The sequence below is a fragment of the Anthonomus grandis genome, chromosome 8, assembly GCF_022605725.1.
Source record: "Anthonomus grandis grandis chromosome 8, icAntGran1.3, whole genome shotgun sequence".
Classification (NCBI taxonomy): domain Eukaryota; kingdom Metazoa; phylum Arthropoda; class Insecta; order Coleoptera; family Curculionidae; genus Anthonomus; species Anthonomus grandis.
The window spans coordinates 27,219,257-27,239,424 of NC_065553.1; the positions used below are offsets into that span (position 1 = coordinate 27,219,257).

The 20,168-nt window shown below is 37.1% G+C and overlaps 1 protein-coding gene across 4 annotated transcripts in view; it reads right to left on the reverse strand.

The window, feature by feature from the left end:
- Positions 1-20,168, reverse strand: part of LOC126739392 (E3 ubiquitin-protein ligase MYCBP2) — a 714,511-nt gene that overhangs the window by 651,082 nt on the left and 43,261 nt on the right. For all 4 annotated transcript variants that reach the window (XM_050445054.1, XM_050445056.1, XM_050445053.1 and 1 more), the window contains exons 6-10: positions 16,091-16,408; positions 15,873-16,040; positions 15,598-15,816; positions 15,370-15,541; positions 6,191-6,391 (exon numbers count right to left, since the gene is read on the reverse strand). In XM_050445054.1, coding sequence (XP_050301011.1) covers positions 6,191-6,391; positions 15,370-15,541; positions 15,598-15,816; positions 15,873-16,040; positions 16,091-16,408 — 1,078 coding nt within the window. The remainder of the gene's footprint in view (positions 1-6,190; positions 6,392-15,369; positions 15,542-15,597; positions 15,817-15,872; positions 16,041-16,090; positions 16,409-20,168) is intronic.

Consider the following 20,168-nt stretch of genomic DNA (forward strand, 5'->3'; position numbering starts at 1 on the left):
TGTTATATCCAGGCTGGATAGGCTGCCATCAGCAAATAAGGATATTGTGTCATCAACATAAAGCATAAAATACAGACCCAGAATGACAGCTAAGGAGATCATTGCTGCACACTAGAAAGATCCTAGGCTTAATAACAAACTCTATATTAAACGAGCTTTTGAAGAAGTATGGTACCTGTGCTCAATACAATCTTAAAATCTTGCCTAAGAGTAGACACTGCACACTAAATCTTCCAGAGTTTGTGTTAATATCTAAAGCCACGTTGCTTAACATAAAGCAATGACTTTTGTTTAAAGTAATCCTCAATTTGACTATTCTGTAAGGTCTCTAAGATTTTACCAAAAATTGGGACTACAAAAATATACCGATTAATATAGGTTACATCTGGGAACCTTTTTGTATGTATTGGTAGGACTTGAAGATCATCGATAAAAATGCCCTTTGAGTTAATCAATTTTGTTAAAGAATCAATAAATTAATTGAAATCAAATTGATCTCTACTTAGACCGATTTGATTTCAATATATTTTGTTTATAGAATAAATTACTTGATCTGCATCTGAGTATAAATCACTCCAGAAAAATCAAAACCTAGACCACAACTACCAGTAAAATCGATCAGCGAGAGCAGCAATCGCTTTAAAATGGTTAGAGCATTAATGCATACACACATGATTCATTAAAATGGCAAACATTTATTTGACTTGGTGACGTCTCTTTCACATTATTATTAAAGGCTTTAATGACTGTTTACATAGCTTGAGACTGATTACTAACTTGAAATACAAATATGTCATTTGCCTCTTTTTCTTTTAATTCGATGTAAAAGTTCCGCATTGCTTCGGTAGACATTAGGTTAGGATATTTATGATTATTCTTCCTTAAAAGGTAAAATTTATCTCTCACTTCTAACACCCTCAAACCACTTTAATGCCCCTGAGATTCTGGCGATGTTCACTGATATGGATCTTAAGTCAAAAGAACCAAGGTAAACATCAATAAGGGTATCCACAAAGAACGTGAAGGAAGCAATAATATCATCAGCACTGTACATATGATCACAATTTATTGTAGAAATTTCCCAGGAGGTTTGACGAGAGACATCACCAATACTAGCCAATGTGAAGAGTCGAGAATATTTGTAGAACCATTATCCAGAGAACTTTTATACCTCTGGTAGTCTTAATTGATAAATAAATGACCCGAATTGACAAATTAAATCCAAGACTGGATAAAAGATTTTACGTTAAACTTCACATTAAAATATTTTCACCTAATAAGGAAATTGTGAAAGTTACCAGGTCGTGCAAGCAGGAATCATAAATAACGAAAACCAAGTGATTGGTTGCAGAACACGTCGTAAAAGTCAAGTTACCAGGGAAAAAAAATGAAATAATAAATGAAAACTCTTTAGAAAAAAAAATTTATTTAAAGATAATTCAAATACGGAGTAAGCTAACAAAAGGACATCGACAAGACCTAATATCGGTAAACACAGCCTACATAAACAATGTAACGATCATGGGCTAAGACTGGTAGATTTTATGTAGTAGATTGTGTATTTGTAGAATGAGATAGATAAGGCATTTGACTGCGTGAGTCACAGAGTGCTGCTGAAAATGGAGCTCTATGGTTTCAGAGGAACTGCCCTTGAGTGGTTTCGTTCCTACTTATCAAATCGTGTCCAGGCTGTCAAATTTAATGGTGGTATCTCTAAGGAACTTAATATAAATGTGGGTGTTCCGCAGGGATAAGTACTTGGTCCTTTACTTTTTCTCATTTATGTGAACGATCTGCCACGACTGCAGGTAACTGGCAAATTTACATTGTTTTCCGATGATACCACCATCCTCTGGCACGACTCTAATGTTTCTCAAATGGAGGCCAATATACGTGCAGATTTGTTAAAAATAAAAGACTGATGTGATGCAAATTTTTTTGACATTTAATGTTTCTAAAACAAATTTCCTTAATTTTAAATGTAATACAAATGATATATGTTTGAATAATGAAGCCATCACCATGCCACCATTCAGTAAGTTTTTGGGTCTTTCCATAGACAAGTTCCTTAAATTTGAAGACCATATTGTGAATGTATGTAGAAAAGTCTCATCAGGCTGCTACGCCCTAAGGGTTATTGCCACCAGTCTTAATTTCTCCATCGCCAGATCTGCATACTTCGCGATTATCGAGTTGCACCTTCGATTTGGAATTTGCTTTTGGGGCTCATGTTCAAATTCACTTTTTAATTCAGGGTCTGTACTCCAGAAAAGGGCCATTAGATATCTATGTGGGGCCAAGTCTCGTGACTCATGTCGCCCGCTTTTTGTAAGCTAAATATTTTAACCCTGTGTTGTATTTTTATTTTGGAAACAGTTTGCTTAGTTTTTAGAAAATATAAACAGGAACTCCACTTAGGAAGCCACTATAATACGCGACAAAATTATTTGTTGAGGCTACCCATTCCTCATTTTGAACTTGTCCGTAGCTCTATCACATATGGAAGTAAAAAGCTGTAATAAACTTCCACTAGAAATAAGACAACTTAAGACTGAAAAAAGCCTACGTATAAGGACGAAAATATTTCTTGCTAGTAAAGCGTACTATAGCTTAAGTGAATTTTTTAATGATGGCCGGGGAAGAATAGCCCTCCGGTACGCTCTGCCTGTCGTAAAAGACTTAGGCGGCGTGAAGTGGTTCCATGGAACTCACGTTTCGCCGCCATGTCGATGTGTCCGGTTTCCAAAGGGGAAATGGAGAAGAAAAGTAAATGCATGATGGCGCCCTCACGACCAAAACTTTCCGGAGGTAAACACGCCTCCCATTCGGATCTCCGGGCGGAGGCTGGTCGGGGGAGTCCATCAGGCGGATCAAAAAGCCTAAAAATCAATTTCTGCAACATCAGAGGCCTAAACACCAATATTAATGCAGTACACCAACACCTGCAATCAAATAAGCCTCACATTCTGGCATTGGCAGAAACAAAGGTGAAACCTTCAACAACAAATGTTCACCTCATTTATCGTGGATACGATCTACACAGTCGATTTCGACTAAGCTTTGGATTGGCAGTATTTGTCAAGAACGATTTGAGTTGCCAGCGGGAGGAAACGCTTGAACCTGCGGACTTCGACGTCATGTGGTTTAAAATAATAGCCAGTGGTGCCACGAAATTTATCTGCTGTATCTACAGACCACCAAGCGACACCCAATATAGACATCTCTTTTTGAACCTGGTTGATTGCATTAACCATCTGCAAATTGACTACCCAAGCGCAGAAATCATCCTCATGGGTGATTTTAACGTTCACAATATCAACTGGCTGCGCTTCTGCAACAAGAACGACGATGAAGGACGAGAAGCTGAGCTATTTGCCGCCATATGCGGGCTTACGCAGCTTGTGGAGGAACCTACCAGAATCCCCGATCGAGACGGCGAGTTCGCGAGTCTCCTAGATCTGGTCTTGGCTTCAGACCCTGACTCGTACACTGTATCAGTACATGCCCCCCTAGGAACATCGAACCACAAATTGATAACAGTCTCTTGCCAGTTGGAGGTTAAAACGCAGGATCCTCCGATGCTGCGGAAGGTATGGCACTATAAATCAGCTGAGTGGAACCATCTTCGGGAATTTTATCGCTCATTCCCTTGGAAAGAAGTCTGCTTTAGAACCAATAATATCTCAGAATGTGCAAACCAAGTTACAGAGACGATCTTGGCAGGAATGGAAGCTTATATTCCTTTTTCTACTAAATGCGGATCAAACAACAAGCAATGGTTCAACCTGAATTGCAAAAAGGCAGTAAACACTAAAAACGCAGCATATCGCAAATGGCGTCAACATCCTTCCATCAAAAATCGGAGGAACTTTTTAGCCTCCAGAAATAGCTGCAAGCGAATTATTGATGAATGCAAAGAGAGTCACAACAACAGGATCAAAAACAAACTGCTAAACTGCCCAAATGGAACAAGATCTTTCTGGTCGCTATCGAAAGCCGTTAGTCAAGGATTTGCTAAGTCGGCCTTGCCACCCCTAACAGCAGATGATTGTTTTATCGCGGTAACAGCAAGGGAAAAAGCCAACCTACTGGGTAAACTCTTCGCGTCCAATTCTACTCTGCACTCGCAAGGCAAAACACTGCCATATTTGCCAAGGGTGAATTAACCACCAAGACTAACCTTGGTGGCCCGGAGCTGGTTATGGCAGGGAAAACATTGCCAATGAAATCATCTTTACATCTTCTAGGAGTCGAGGTCACCAACAGTGTGTCCTGGCATGACCACGTTGCCGAGGTCGCCAGGGCGGCTTCCAAAAAACTCGGAGTGCTTTTTAAAACGAAAAAACTGTATACACCAGAACAGCTGCTGACTCTTTATAAGGCTCAAATACGCCCTTCCCTCGAGTATTGCTCGCATGTCTGGAGCTCTGCACCCAAACATAGTTTAAACCTGCTGGATTCTATACAGAAGAGAGCTATTCGTCTTATCGACAAGCCAGAACTGACAAAGAGTCTGGATAGTCTGGAGCACAGGAGAAAGGTGGCTGATCTCTGTTTATTCTACCGTTATTATCAAGGTAAGTGCTCCTCTGAGCTGGCAGGTCTGATTCCACCCAGGGCTGTTCCGGCAAGAAGGACGCAGCTAGCAGTTGCGGCTCATCAACATCGAGTCCACCTGCCTACCCCAAGGACGTCGCGGTATCGGGACTCATTCATCTGGAGAACATCTTCTTTGTGGAACGGGCTTCCACCTCACATATTTCCCGACGCATACAACCTACAGCGATTCAAGATAAATGCCCACAAATATCTTCGCGCAAGCACCACTCCAAGAGTGACATAGGACTTTCCTCTTGTGTGTTTACCATAAAAAAAAAGTATTTTTTAAAGTTTTATATAATTTTATACAGTCTATTGGCTTTGTCTACAACTTTGAGTTTGAGTTTGCAACAATAAATAATCTTCTCATTAACTCAACGATGATTTTTTTTTGGTCAAATCACAAAAATATCGTTGGTTTCAAATAGTGAAGTAACGATTATATTTTAATTATTGCAAGACATGGTAGTAGGACTACTGATGTAAGAAGCCTACGGGGTCTTGACGCAGACAGTAACCACTTTCTGATTAGAGTCAGATTTAGATACAGAACAGATCCTGAGATGAAACACTGATGTTTTCAAAGAAAAAAGAAAGATAAAGAAAGATAACAGAATACCAAGCAACTCTGGAGACTACGATGGCATCTGTAGCACATCCAAACAATATTGATGCTATGTGGGAAACAATTACCACGGTATGAAAAAGAAGAGAAAATAAAAAGAAATGGCTTGACAACGAATGCAAGAAAGTCTTAAAATTAAGAAGGCAGGCTCGACTATAAATGCTGCAAGATCCAAATAACGAGCAAAATAGACAGAAGTATGGAGAGTCCAGAAAAAAGGCAAGAAAGACAATAAAAACCAAAAAATTAGAATATAAAAACAACATTCTCTAAGAGTTTATGAATGAACAATAGAAAAAGAAAATTCTTCAAAGGGGTAAAAAATATTAAAAACAGCTATAGACCAAAAGTTGAAACTATCATAAAGAATGACGAAGGTAGCCTTATTGCAAACGAAGCGGAGGAAATGGAGACTTGGAAAAGATACTTATTTAAAAGAAAATTTACTTAATGTGCGCGCAGACAAAGACATGAATATATATATGAGAAGGACATCGATATTTGGTCTATCCGAGACTGACGATTCCTAACCCCTTGAAGTTTAACTCACATAACTAACAGAAATACAACACTGGCAGTTCGCTGGTTGATGGGCAAATATACACACATCTCATTTTTTCGGAATAGAAATAGCAGTAGAAATTATTATTGTTAACTTCAGCACTGTCTACTTTTTGCGATGAATGGTTGAACGTTTGTGCTTAGCATTTTCTTTATTCCAAACGTTTCGATATTAATTTTCAATACCTGGAAAAATAAAATCAAAAAGAATTTTGACTTCACCAAAAAATACTGCCAAAAGCGTGTGAATTGTAAAAACGTTTCTTTTTCACGTCGTTTTCATGCTGTACGAACATAATCTGCAAAAAACTAAAAATTTCACGCAAGTTGTAGGTATATGATACAAGTAGAAAAAAATGATACACATATTTGAATGGACTACTGACAAAATCAAAGGTTTTGTACCTGTTGAAGGATCAGCATGAGCAGTATCTTTTCCAAACATGAGAAGTTCGCCATCTCTAGTTACGAGGGCGGTAGTTCCGTTGTTACAGGCGCCTCCGACAATATGTAATCCGTCCACTTTGATCATCTTTTTAGGTTTTACTGGCTTGGGCTGCCTTCTCACTTTACTTTGATCTCCGTCTTCACCCCTGCGGGCAGTACCTGAAGAAATTTAAGAATGTTGACAAGAGAAACCAATAAATATGAAATTAATGAAAATGAAAATTTTACAATATATAAATTTTACGTAGGCCTTCCAAATATAAAAATGGATTTTAAAATAAAATATTTTAAGGTAAAATGAAAATCCTGCAGTATGCCTCCACTTATTTATGAAACATTCACTTAATTTAAAATTCCCGACATTTAAAACTTTTATTCCATGATAATGGACACCACTGTGTCCGAAACATGTCGGGAATTTTAAATTAACTAAACGTTTAATAAATAAGTCGAGGGAGACAGCAGGATTTTCATTTTACCTTAATCTACGACTCCACTGCAAGTATGGACTATTTCTTCACTAAAATATTTTAAGTTTAAATTATGAGAAGATGTGATACTTGAAAGTATAGTTACCACCCTAATGTGGTGCAAGCAGAAATCATAAATAACGAAAATCAAGTTTAAGAATAAATTAATGAAAAACATATTAAAACTGTTTAGAAAAAAGTTTGATTTAAAGATTTTCAAATTCGAAGTAATTCAAGAAAAGGAAGAAGAAGTCTTACAGACGAAGAAGAAGAAAATATATACAAGCAGAGCTGGATTTCAAATGATGGAGTAACGAGAAACAGATTGATCACGTTTTAATTAATGCAAGACTTGGCAGTAGTATTACCGACGTAAGAAACCTACGGGGATTTAATGCAAACAGTGACCACTTTCTGGTTAGAGCCAAATTTAGAAAAATAATCTCTAACAATGTAATAACAAGCCAGAACAGACCCCGAGATGAAAAACTGACGCTTTAGAAAAGGAAAAGAAAAATAACAGCATACCAAGCAACTTTACTATTTGGCATCTGTAGCACATCCAAAGAATGCTGACGCAAAGTAAAAAACCATTAAATATTCAATTACTGACAGTATCAAAACCACCGTAGGAAAAGCAAGTACAGAAAAAGAAAAAATGGTTTGATAATGAATGAAAGAAAGTCTTCAAACTAAAAAATTAGGCTCGACTATGAATACTACAAGATCCAAACGAGAAAAACAGACAGGAGTACGGAGCTCCCGCCTGTTTCTCAAAAAAATGAGAATATGAAAACAACATTCTCAAAGAGCTCAAGTAGAATGAACAAGACAACAGAACAAGAGATTTCTTCAAAAAGGTAAAATATATAGAAAACGACTTTGAACTGTCATAAACAATGACGAAGGTTGCAAATGACGCGGAAGAGTTGGAGACATGAAGAAGATACTTTGATAGTTTACTAAATGTGCGGGCAGATAAAACCCGACATAAATATACAGGATGTTTTGGTAGGAAAAGGAAATATTTTGGGAAAATATTCAGAAGGTCAAAATAAGATAAATTAATCGAAATGTTTTAATCCGATTCTTAACCGTTTCTGAAATAATCGGCTCTAAACTATTTTTTGTAAATTTTTGGAATAATTACGTTCTCTGTATTTCTAACTCACGTTGCAGGTATTTCATCATTGGTCGTCAGATGAAAATCCTCATGCCACGTTTGAACGAAACTTTCAACATCGATTCAGTGTTAACATGTAGTGTGGAATGCTGAACGACCAGTTATTTGGTCTTTTTGTATTAGATGAGGGTCTTACTGGAGAAGGATATTTACGCTTTTTGGAAGACCATTTAATACACATGTTGGATGATGTTCCACTAATTGTTCGTTGGATTGGCAAAGGAGGACCTCAAGTTTGGCCACCGAGGTCACCAGACTTAAATCCACTGGATTATTGCCTCTGGGGGTGGATGAAAGCTCTAGTATACGAAACACCAGTAGAAGCCGTAGAAGGATTCCACAATCAAATTTTGAATGTTTCAAATATTATTAAAAACAATGCCCAAGCAATTGAACGTGCAAAAAAATTTTTTTGTTTTTTTTTACTAGTATTTGTTTGTGTTGCTTTTGAAATTAAAAATTTTATAAAAAAACTTCAGAACCGATTATTTCAGAAACGGTTGAGAATCGGATTAAAACATATGGGTTAATTTCTCTTATTCTGACCTTCTGAACATGTTCCCAAAATATTTCCCTTTACTTCCGAAACACCCTGTACATATCATACAGCCAATTCCTTGATGGTAAAAGAACCTACAGTGGAAAAAGTGTCACGTGATATCCAAAAACTAAGAAACAATAAATCCCAGTATACTTTACAGGAGGAATGTCTCAAAAATGGAGAAAAAACACTATGCTAGAGTTTCGCTTCCTGTGCGCTGCCAAATTTGGAGAGAAGATAAAATACCAAGCCCCCGGAAGCAAAGTATCATAATACCCATACATAAAAAAGGTTATAAAGTGTTTTCCGTAATGTTATTGGAACGACTGATTAGACTCGGCAGTGTAGAGAGATTGGGAGATTATCAGTGTGGTTTTAGAAAAAACCCGATCGACAGTGGATCACAGGAGAAGTGTTTAGAGTATAACAAAACATGCACCATTTATTTATAGAGCAAGCATATGATAGCTTCATAAGAGTGGAATTGTCTAATGCAATGGCAGAACTGACATTCTAAAAAAAAAGTTAGTTAATCGTACAAAAGTTTGTGTAGAAAAAGATCTAGAAGTACAGTAAGACAGAAGAAAGTCTCTCGGTCTTCTTTAGATTCAATAGTGACTCAAACAGGGAGATGCGTTATCCCTCCTTCTTTTTAACATCGCTTTGGTATATTTACGTCAGAACAAGACGACAAAAGAAAACCAAAACTGGTATAAAATAAAATGTTCAATGCAATCTTAAAAATAGAAATCGATCTAAGCAACAGTTTTAGTCAAAATTTTCACAGATAACCGTAAATCATATTCCACTAAAATATGTTCGTGATATTCTACATCGTTCTATTTGGCAAACAGTTAAGTTCCCGTTAATTCCAAGAGAGATACATAAAGTTGCTTTCGAAATTCTGTAATAGATATGTTATCTTGTGTAACTTCTTTATATACTAAGAGAGCATTTACGATGCCTGTACTTAACAGCAAGATCTTGTTTTATTTAGTACCCCTACAAATATTGCGAATATGCATTAATTTGATCTGAAAGATCAATGAAGGATTTTGCTTGATGGTAATCCAGAGCAGCTTCATATTTTTCAGTTTACGCATCTCGACAGTACGTTCTGTATGGTTAAACTAGATTGTATGTGTAAAATATATTTGCATAAGGACATCTCTCTTGTCACGTTATTTCAAGACCATTATTCCCGTATCACTTTCCTGCACAATTACGTTTTTCGGTTTAAGTTTTTTTCTTGTACTACCTCTTTAGGGTTGTATTTTCGATTACTCTGTGTTATAATTTAGTAAGTTTCTTTGGGCACATTAGCACATGCCTACCTAACGTGTGCAGTATCGTTACTACCTTCACAGAATAACTTGATTTTGATGTAGCGTCTAAACTGAAAGCGTCCATGAAATGGAATTATGGTTTCATCGAAGGACATCTTTAAAACAGGAGTATAGAATATTTGGAATTTTGCTATGGGTTGGGTAAGTAATACATAGAGGCAATTTTCAAAGTCTATATTCTCAAGCGAAACATTATCACTAAAATGCCACATAGCCAAATGCAGTTCAAATCAATCACGAGATAAAATTTTCGAAATCTGATAGGATATAAAGAATTTTGTTTCAGTGATGGATATTTGACCAAACCTATACCAAAAGAATACCGAACGTTTTTTACATTTATAAATTATTGGTACGAATCCATTTCTTTCGACTTATTGTCTTTGGGTAAGCACTAGTCTGCGACTTCACTTTATGACTAATTACATCAAGAACCAGTAACAGGGTACCAGTTCAGTATCAGTTCTACATATACAGGGTGTAAATAAATGGATGCGAAAAAATTGAGGGGCAAATTTTAATTTAATTCTTGGGTAAATTTTAAGAAAAAAACTTTATATGAACGTATGTCCTAAAAGGCGTAACCTTTAAGATACCGGGTGGTAAATATTAAAGAAAAATATATGTTTTTTTTTATAATACCTGTAAAACTCCTGTAGATATTTTAATAAAATTTGGTATGCATTTTCTATGTATCAAAAGGCATTTTCTGAGACTTACTAAGTTTCTTTATTTAATTATTATTATATTATTGTATTATTATATTATTATAAGTGAACGCACCAGTGACGTTCATGTAAGGTTTAAACTAAATATTTTTGATAAAAAATATGGTACCCCACTTTTTTTTTTGTTTTTGTAATTCTCATATATTTCACGTAATTCTCAATTATTTCTGAGCAAAATTGATCTCTTGACTTTCTTTTGTCCGAGGTTACACAATACGGTTACGAATACGCATTCGATTAAAAAAATAAAATCCATCTACCTAAATGTATTACGTTTTTATTATTACTGTTTAGATGTGATTCTAATTTTTCTTTTAAACCAAATGAAAGAAAAAGAAATTAAATAATTATAAAAAATTTTGAAAATGACCACCTTCTGTCATTATCCAAGGGTCTATACGTCGCCGCATTTGTCGATGAATCCGATAAAAAATTCCGGGAGAATTTTGAATTACGGCACATGAATTAATGATTCGGTTTCTCAAGCCATCAATATCCAGTACCGGAATCCTGTACACCAAAGCTTAAATGGCCCCATGTGGTAAAAATCTAGTGGATTTATATCTGGTGACCGAGGTGGCCTAAACTGAGGACCGCCTCGGCCTATCCAACGATTTGGATACCGATTTGGATCGGTAGGACCGGTAGGGCCATGCCGGTAAGGTCTCGAAGTGCTGAAGCTAAGAAAGTTCCCACGCAGCGTCTTATTCAGAGTGGACGGTTGCAAACAGCGTCTGTTCTCCATGTCAGGAGCGGCTGATATTCACATCTTCCAACCCGTTTAGCCAACCTGGAAGATTATGGCTAAAAACTCTCGTAAACCATGATGGATTTTAAAACAAACGAAATAGTACCCCAGGTGGGTAGATCATCGCATGACAAATTCCACACCAGTAACAAGGTCAGCCTCAAGGATTCTGGGGGAGGCAAAAATTCATCCCCTCCACTCGTAATACAGAACAAATTTAAACTTCACCTAGCCACCTATAATATTCGAACAATGAGATCATCCGAACATCCAACCGAACATCTGGAAGAATTAGAGGTGGAACTATCCCATATCAAATGGAACATCTTAAGCCTATGCGAAACCAGATTACCGGACGAAAAATGCATCACACTGAAATCAGGCCACCTTTTGTATCGAAACAACAGAGAGGAAAATACACACATTGGCGGAACAGCGATAAATGATTCATAAGAGTATAAAGCGGCTGGTTACTAAGATGAAATCCATATCGAGTAGAGTCATTTACATAGTATTGAAGATATCGAAAAGATATAGCGTCCAAATAATTCAAGTATATGCCCCTACAAGCTCTGCACCCGATGATGAGATAGAGAGATTCTACGAAGACATTTCACAGGCGCTGACAATAGAAACAGCACACTACAAATACATTATTGGCAATTTTAATGCTAGCTAGGAGTATCAGCCAATATTCCAGGAAACGGAAATCAACATGTGGGTAAATTCGGACTGGGTTGTACCAACGAATGAGGAGAAAGACTGATAAATTATCTCCAAAAAGAAAGTATGTACTGTATGAACTCCTTCTTCAAAAAATCAGAAAAGAGACGTTGAACATGGAGAAGCCCGAACTTAAATACGAAAAACGAGATCGACTACGTACTAACCTATAAAAAGCTTACTATAAAAGACGTTTCGGCCCTAAATCGCTTTGATACTGGTAGCGATCCCAGGTTGGTAAGAGCTAAAATAGAGATAAACGTGAAGAGTGAACGAAATAAGCTAATCAAAATACAACCATTTCCCACATCAAAAACAATCCAGGAAAACCGCCAAAAATTCCAAGCTGAACTCAACAAGAAATTGTCTAATAAAGAAGCACTGAACAGCTTGAATATAAACGCCCTAGAAAAAAGAATAAGTACTGACATTAGAACGACAGCCAAAAAGATATGTGCCACTACCAAGAAAAATAATTCAAAAATAAAAAAGGAAACTAGAGAACTCATGGCGAAGCGAAGAAACTTGATTGAAAAAAGATTGATAAAAAAGAAAACAAGGAAAGATCTAAGGCAATACAACACAGAAATTATAACAACGACCATCGAAAATAACAAAAACATGAAAAAACTTAAAACACGTAACAGTGATGGACGCCTCCAAATACATCAACTAAAGGACGCAAACGGAAACATCAAAGAGGACAGTAAAGATTTGATAGATATCGTGGAAAGTTTCTACAGGACACTGTACACAGGAGACAACCCAGAACAAGCAATCGGAGTTGATGAAACGATTCTCAATGTAGGCTCCGAAGATCTTCCTGACATCGCCAGAGAAGAAGTAGAACTAGCATTGTCTCAAATTAAAAATGGTAAAACACCAAGAGAAGATTGAATTACAGCTGCAATGATAAAACTTGGGGGAAGAACTACTGTAGAAGCAATGACAATTCTTCTTAATAAATGTATGACAGAAGGCGTGATACTCCAAGCATGGCAAAAGGCCCAGGTGATTTTACAGTACAAAAAAGGATAGGATAGGTTGAGAATCGACAACTATCGACCTATTAGCTTACTTCCCCACCTATACAAACTTCTGACAAAGATAGTAACAAATAGGCTTACAGCTAAACTAGATGCCTATCAGCCCCCGGAACAAGCTGGCTTCCGAAAAGGTCATAGCACAATAGAACACATACAATCCGTTCGCACTATAATAGAAAAATGCAACGAGTACAATGAACCACTAAACCTCGCATTTGTTGACTATAACAAAGCATTTGACTCCGTAGAGTTGTGGGCTATTTTTAAGGCCATGAATAATGCAAGAATCGACTCTCGATACAAGCAGCTTCTCAAACACATATACGAAAATGAGACAATCACTGTTAAAATCTCGGAAGAGATAGAAACAAACAAAATTCAAATAAAAAGAGGAGTAAGACAAGGAGACACCATCTCCCCAAAGCTGTTTACACTGGTACTGGAAGACGTTTTTAAAACTCTGGACTGGAACGAGAGAGGCATCAAAATCGACGGCAAATATCTGAGCCATTTACGCTTTGCGGATGATATAGTACTCTTTAGCCAGAATATAATAGAATTACAGGAAATGTTGGCAGAACTTCAAAGAGAGAATCGAAAGAATATCGAAAAGAATAGGTTTAACCATGAATTTAATAAAACAAAAGTCATGTCACCTGACAATATTCAAGTACATATAGAAGACCGAATTATTGACAACGTCGAAGAATATGTGTATTTGGGACATTGCATCAAATTGGGCAAAGAAAATCAAATTGCCGAAATAAACAAACGTGTTCGTTTGGCATGGGCAGCCACGGGTAAACTGTCACACGTCTTGAGAAATGAAACTATTCCAATTAATTTGAAAAGAAAGGTCTTCAATGCCTGCTTACTGCCCCTGATGACTTACGGAATGGAAACCATGACACTCACTGTTAAATCAGCTAACAAACTTAGGACCACTCAAAGAGCCATAGAGCGGATGATGCTAGGAATAAGCCTGAGAGACCATATCACAAATGAGAGTATTAGACAAAGAACTAAAGTTCATAACAATCATCAGAAGACATCATAACACGCATAGCCCACCTAAAATGGAGCTAGGTAGGACACGTCGCCCGAGAGGACGACTTGAGATGGTCAAGACACATCGTTCAATGGAGACCTCGCATAGATAAACGCAGCGTTGGCAGACCACAATTACGCTGGCTCGATGATGTCAAAAACAAAGTGGGCAACAGATGCCACCAACTGGCACAGAACAAAGAAACATGGAAGAATATAGGGGAGACCTATGTCCAGGAGTGGTCTGTGAAGGGTTGCTGAAAGAAGAAGAAGAAGAAGAGATGAGCTTCAACTATGACATGGGGATTTTCATCTGCCCAATTAATGTGGTTATTATGGTAGTTAATGATTGCCTCTCTGGTAAAATTAGCTTCAGCGGTAAACAGAACGTGCTTAAAAAACTGAGGGTTTTGCTCAATGACTTCTAACATCGAACGAGAAAATTCAAGACGCCTAGGAAAATCTCGTGGTAATAGAGCCTGGACTCGTTGTACGTGATATGCATATAATAACTGATCCTTTGAAATAGTCCATACCGTCATATAATTGACATGTAGCTGCAGACCATTTTTTCTAGTACTGGTGTCAGGTTGTTCATCAATTAAATTAAGTACTACTTCTTTCAATTCCGGTGTTCTTATATCGCGTTGACGACCACAATCATGCTTTCTTGGTTGAAAAGTTCCAGTTTCTCGTAGTCTTTGATGAAGGCGTGCAAATAACGTACGATGAGGTGCCATTTGTTGAGGGTACATTTCAGCATACATTCTTGATACTTGCAATGAATTTCTGTTAGCAAGACCATAAACAAAATGCATATCGGTCATTTCTGCATTTGAATAATTCGCCATTTTGATGAAATGGATCAAAATTGCACAAAAAAGTTACACTTTTAAGGAGGCAAGAACTGACAATTCAGATTAATAATACAGATTAATAAGTTAATATATTATTTGAAAGGTTAAGTAAAAAACAAAAAAGGTTAAGTAAACAGTAGTGTACCATATTTTTTATCAAAAATATTTACTTTAAACCTTGCACGAACGTCACTGATACAAATTTAAAAAAATAGTGACCTTCCGAAAATGCCTTTTGGTGCCCTTCAATTTTATTAAAGTATTTACAATATATGTAAGTAAGTGAAAAAGGTGTTTGGCTTTAAAATGTTAAGATCTGACAAAAGAAAGCAGAAAACTTGTAAATCTGATCGACATTAAGAGAAAAGAATCAATTATCGTGTGAACATATTATTAAATCTAAAGGCGTTTGTCTCATTAGAACTCTGTCGTTACTATTTTTTTATACCTGTAAAAAATACAGCTCCATCCTCAGCCACCATAATAGCATGAAGTCCGTCATGTCCCATCGCAATATGACTGATCTTGGGCGATTTGGTTAGAACCAGCTCGCTCCATTTGCCTGGCCTTAAAGCCCCTTGCTTAATTCCTAGTGATGAAGATTTCCCAGTGAAAAGAACCTTAAAGAAGAAAAAAGATGTTTTCACTATGAAAATAAACACAAAAAATACCATACTTTTCCAGTAACAGTCTTCAAGAGTCCAAAGTCCTTCCCAGCACATACACTAGCTACTTCTTCTTCTGTGGTAATGCTTATTGTATAAGAGCTTTGTTCTTCTTCATAGGGAGCATGTCCTAAAGCATCCACGCATTTTCTGGCCAACTTCAGGGGGAGTTCGCTTATAAGAGAAGCTGGAGAAGTGTTCTGATTTAAAAGCCTCACCACAAATCCATCCTAAATAAATACTGTGAAAAAATCTGGATAACGAGGTTAACGAATATTAGATTTACGTCTTTAGCAGCAGATATGGTGCCCAAGTATTCCCCATCTGAAAAGATCACATTCGCTGCCACATCTCTGGAATGTAACGGGACCGATCCAGAAATTAGAAGGTTGTTCTTGTCGACTAAGAGGAATTCGCTACCTCGTCTTCCCAGGAGTTTTAAGTAAAGTTTGCCCTAAAATATCATTTGGATTAAAATATTCTGCTTAAGATGAAATTACTTACCGCACAAAACACCAAAGTTCCATGCTCGTTCGGATAAAAATCATGTTTCCACATGCTGATAAATCCCTTGACGGTACCCCCATAGCCGCTACCGATTTTCAGCAAGCCCCTAGAGCAAAACAGATACAAATACTGTCCGTCAAAGGCCAGAGATTTGGTGATTAATGGAGCGTTCAGCAAATCGGTGGGCATTTTCACTTGGAACGAGTCGATTTTGGAGCTTTGGGGTACCCCGTGGGTCAGCCAGTCCGGACGGACAAGTTTCCCAAGGAGCACTCCGTGAATGCTTCGTTGAAGAGACGATAGGACTGCTGGCATCTAAGATAATAAATTGATTCATTTAATTGGGTCTTTATTAGTACTGAAAGAATATGCACAAGTAGCCCTCTTAAGATTTCTTTTTTCTATTTTAATGTTAGGTGTAATATATTATGCATAATGATATTGAACCTAAATTTATTCGATATAGAGGTTTTAAGCACTTTGATGTCCATAACTTTAACCATGATTTCTTAAATACTAACTGGGCAGCCATTTTGAATTGTTCGGATGTTGTTGAAAAAGTTGAGCTGTTAACATCTAATATCTTAGCGCTTTTTAATAAAAATTCAGAGATTGGAGGAACACAAAGTCAATGGTCTCAGTCAGACCATTCACTTTGTGTCCCTCCAATCTCTGAATTTTTATTATTAAGAGGTCTCTTTGAGAAAAATGGACTACTTTTTTGAATTAGCGCTTTTTGTAACACACGCTCCACTTCGAATAGCTCGTGTCTCAAAACGCAAGGTCTCTTGGTTTACAGAAACACTAAAAATTATGAAAAAAGAACGTAACAGATTTTTTTCTAAATATAAACGCACAAAGAATATAAGCGATTGAAAGGATTACAAAAGAATGCAAAATAATATTTTTACCCAAGCTATTCGTAACGAAAAGAAGGCTTATTTGGAATGTGTACACATTCGCAAAATCAAAAAGTTATTTGGAAAACACTAGATAAAATGAATGTTTATATTAATAAAAAGATAATTATTTGGGTCTACCTTTGCAATTTAAGGATGCAGAACAAATTAGTAAATATTTTATCGACAGTGTTCGTCAGGTTACCCCGCCTATTAATGACAGTACTTTGAGGTATCACGAAAACAAACAAAAAATAGATAACTTATGTGAGCTAAGGCAGATTACTGATGACGAGATTGAGATTATTATTCGTAATATAAAGTCCAATGCATCTGGTCCTGATAGAATTTCGCTAGAAATGATTAAGCTGTGTGAATCAGCCATAACTCTGTACTTGGTAGGGGAACATGGGGAAACATGGGGACGCTAAGCATTTATATCAATAAAAATGTAACATTACAATAAAAAAATAACGTTTATTCTAAAATCTCTTTCATTAACATCCATAAGTGTCTTGGCATAAAAACAATTAACTTATCTTACACCAAAAAACAAAAAAACACAATTTTCTTTACAAAGGAAAAATCCCATTTTACCCCGGGCACGGGGCAAGATGGGACAGCCCTCGGGGTAAGATGGGGGTAACGAGTTTATTTACAAACATCACATATATGGCAGATATCTAAACCTAAACAGTCATCTTCTTCTACTCCGGCGCAAGAATTGTGGGATCACTTTTGACATATTTGACAAGCTATCCATCCTTCAGTGGACCCCACATATCTATCACCACAGTATAAACATTCGGTGTCGTCTTCGGCTGTATTCTCTGAAGCACTATTTGACCCTTTAGTTTTATTTTTGACATGTGTTTTCTTTTTAACCACTTTTTGCTTTTTTTTTCTTCGGAACTAGAAGTTTTTAGATCTTTAAGTTCTCTTTATACGGCGTTGACGTAAGGATGGCCGTCTTGCCTCGACGGCAATTATTTTTTCTGGCTTTTATTTCTACAGTAGGAACAGGCGTTATCTCAGCTGGAGTACAATTTTCAAAGCTGGTACTTAAGTCACGGCAAACATTTTCTGTAAAATTCGAGCAAACTCTTTTAGGTGGCGACCCACTTGCCTCTGGGGTTTTATGTAACGAACTATGCGATAATGATTACTCAAAGGGCAATTATCTTCATTATCTGAGCTTTGGTAGCCGGGAGATGTGAGATGATGATCTGTATAGGCCTGATAGCTGGTAGATGGCTGAACATCATCACTAGAACCTATGGTTGAGTGATTACTAGGAATAGCAACCGGAATTACATTATTAGTTAAGTTTGGCTGATTTTTTTCATGGATGATAGAGGGAAGACTATCTTTATTTGCATTTGCTTGTGATTGAGGAACTTGCTCATCCTCCGTTAGGCTTATGTTTGTTGTTTCTGCAGCAAGAAAATCGGCATCTGTAAAGTTCTCAGAGTTGAATGGACATATGCCGCATTTCCGAAATCCGTTAATCGCTGTAGACATAGTGGCAGCTTGTATGAAAGCTTTACCAAAAATTTCGCTAATTTGGAACATGTTTATAACTCTACCTGGATTAGGTCTAAGCCATGCTGTTGCAGCTTGGTCATAATATACACTCAAAGGCTTCATAAAAGAAACATCCAACGACTGAAGCCGATGAGTGCAGTGAGGTGGGAAGCAGATTATAATCACACCGTTTTCTCTAGCAACGTCAATAAGTTCGATGTTCTTTGTGTGCGTAGAGTGGCCGTCGAGTAAAAGTGGCACCGGGTTGTCTTTCGTTGCTCCACTGAATTGGACGAAAGCTTTGAACCATGAGACAAATATGTCTGTTGTCATCCATCCACTGGCATTGCAATGAAAAGTTGTTCCTGGTCCCGATTTATTCATTAATTCGGCTTTCATCCGTTTCCGAGGAAAGATTAGCATCGGGGGCATATAATTCCCTGCTGCGCTAACACAAATCTCGACCGTAACTGTTTGTCCTCGTTCAGCTGAGGATAGCGACCCAACTTGCTTCCTACCCTTGCGTGAAATTATCTTTGACTTTGTTTCTGAAACCGAAGAGACTCCCGTTTCATCACAGTTCTAAATCCTATCTGGTCCTAGTTTATAGTTATCTAAAACATCACCCAAAAGCTTTTAAAATTTTGCGACGGAAAAATTATTAAAGCCCATAGCTCTAGCAGCTGAGGTTGCCTCAGGCTTTCTTATAGATAAATCACTGTGACGTTTTAAAAATCCTTGAACCCAGCCAACATCGGCCAGTTTGGATGTTTCATTAAATCTATGTTTCTTGCCAATTTTGACGGCCAGTTGGTATGCTAAACTTCTCAGTTCCATTATGCTAAGTCCAAATAATCTTGCTTCCATTTTTTTCAAATATCCGACCAATTCATTTTCTTCCTTTTCAGTGAAAACAGTTGTAATTGGCCCTAAAGGTAAATCCAAAATCATTTCACCTTTGGTTTTAATAGCGTTGACGTGTCTCTCCAACGTTGTTTGTGGCACAGAGTATTGCGACGCAGCTTTTACGACCAAAAACCATTTCTTTGGACAAAACTTTTTCAATCGCTTGTTTCATGCTTTCCTTGGACCACTCTCCTCTCGTTGTTTTCTTTTAATAATTGCGAACCATTCTGCTGCAAATAAAATAATATTTTAATTGACCAATAATTAACTAATCAATTTTTCCCTTGAATTTTTCATGAAAAAATATATTGGGGAAAGATGGGGTACTTGGATACCCCATCTTGCCTCAAATAGGGTATCCCATCTTGCCCCAAAGCACGTGTTTTTCAAAAGGTATTTTCTTACCTTTTATAGGCGAATATAACCAACAAATTTTTTTGTGAAAAGATGCTTCTATACAGGTGCACTGCAGTAGGAATAATAAGTTTCACTTTAACTTCCTGCACACTTTATGGCAAGCGATATAAAATGCCATAAAATAAGATTCACGAAGGTCAAAATGGTAAATTGGCTGTAACTCAAGCAGACGCGCACCGAACGAATGTCTCGGATGCACTGAGCACGGGTATTGTCCGGACATGTGACTCTAAGCAATAAAGGTGGTCACACACTTTTAGGTTTTGATGTAATCGGGGTACCCCATCTTAATTGAAAACTGATACCTTTTCTGATTTGAGACCCATCAG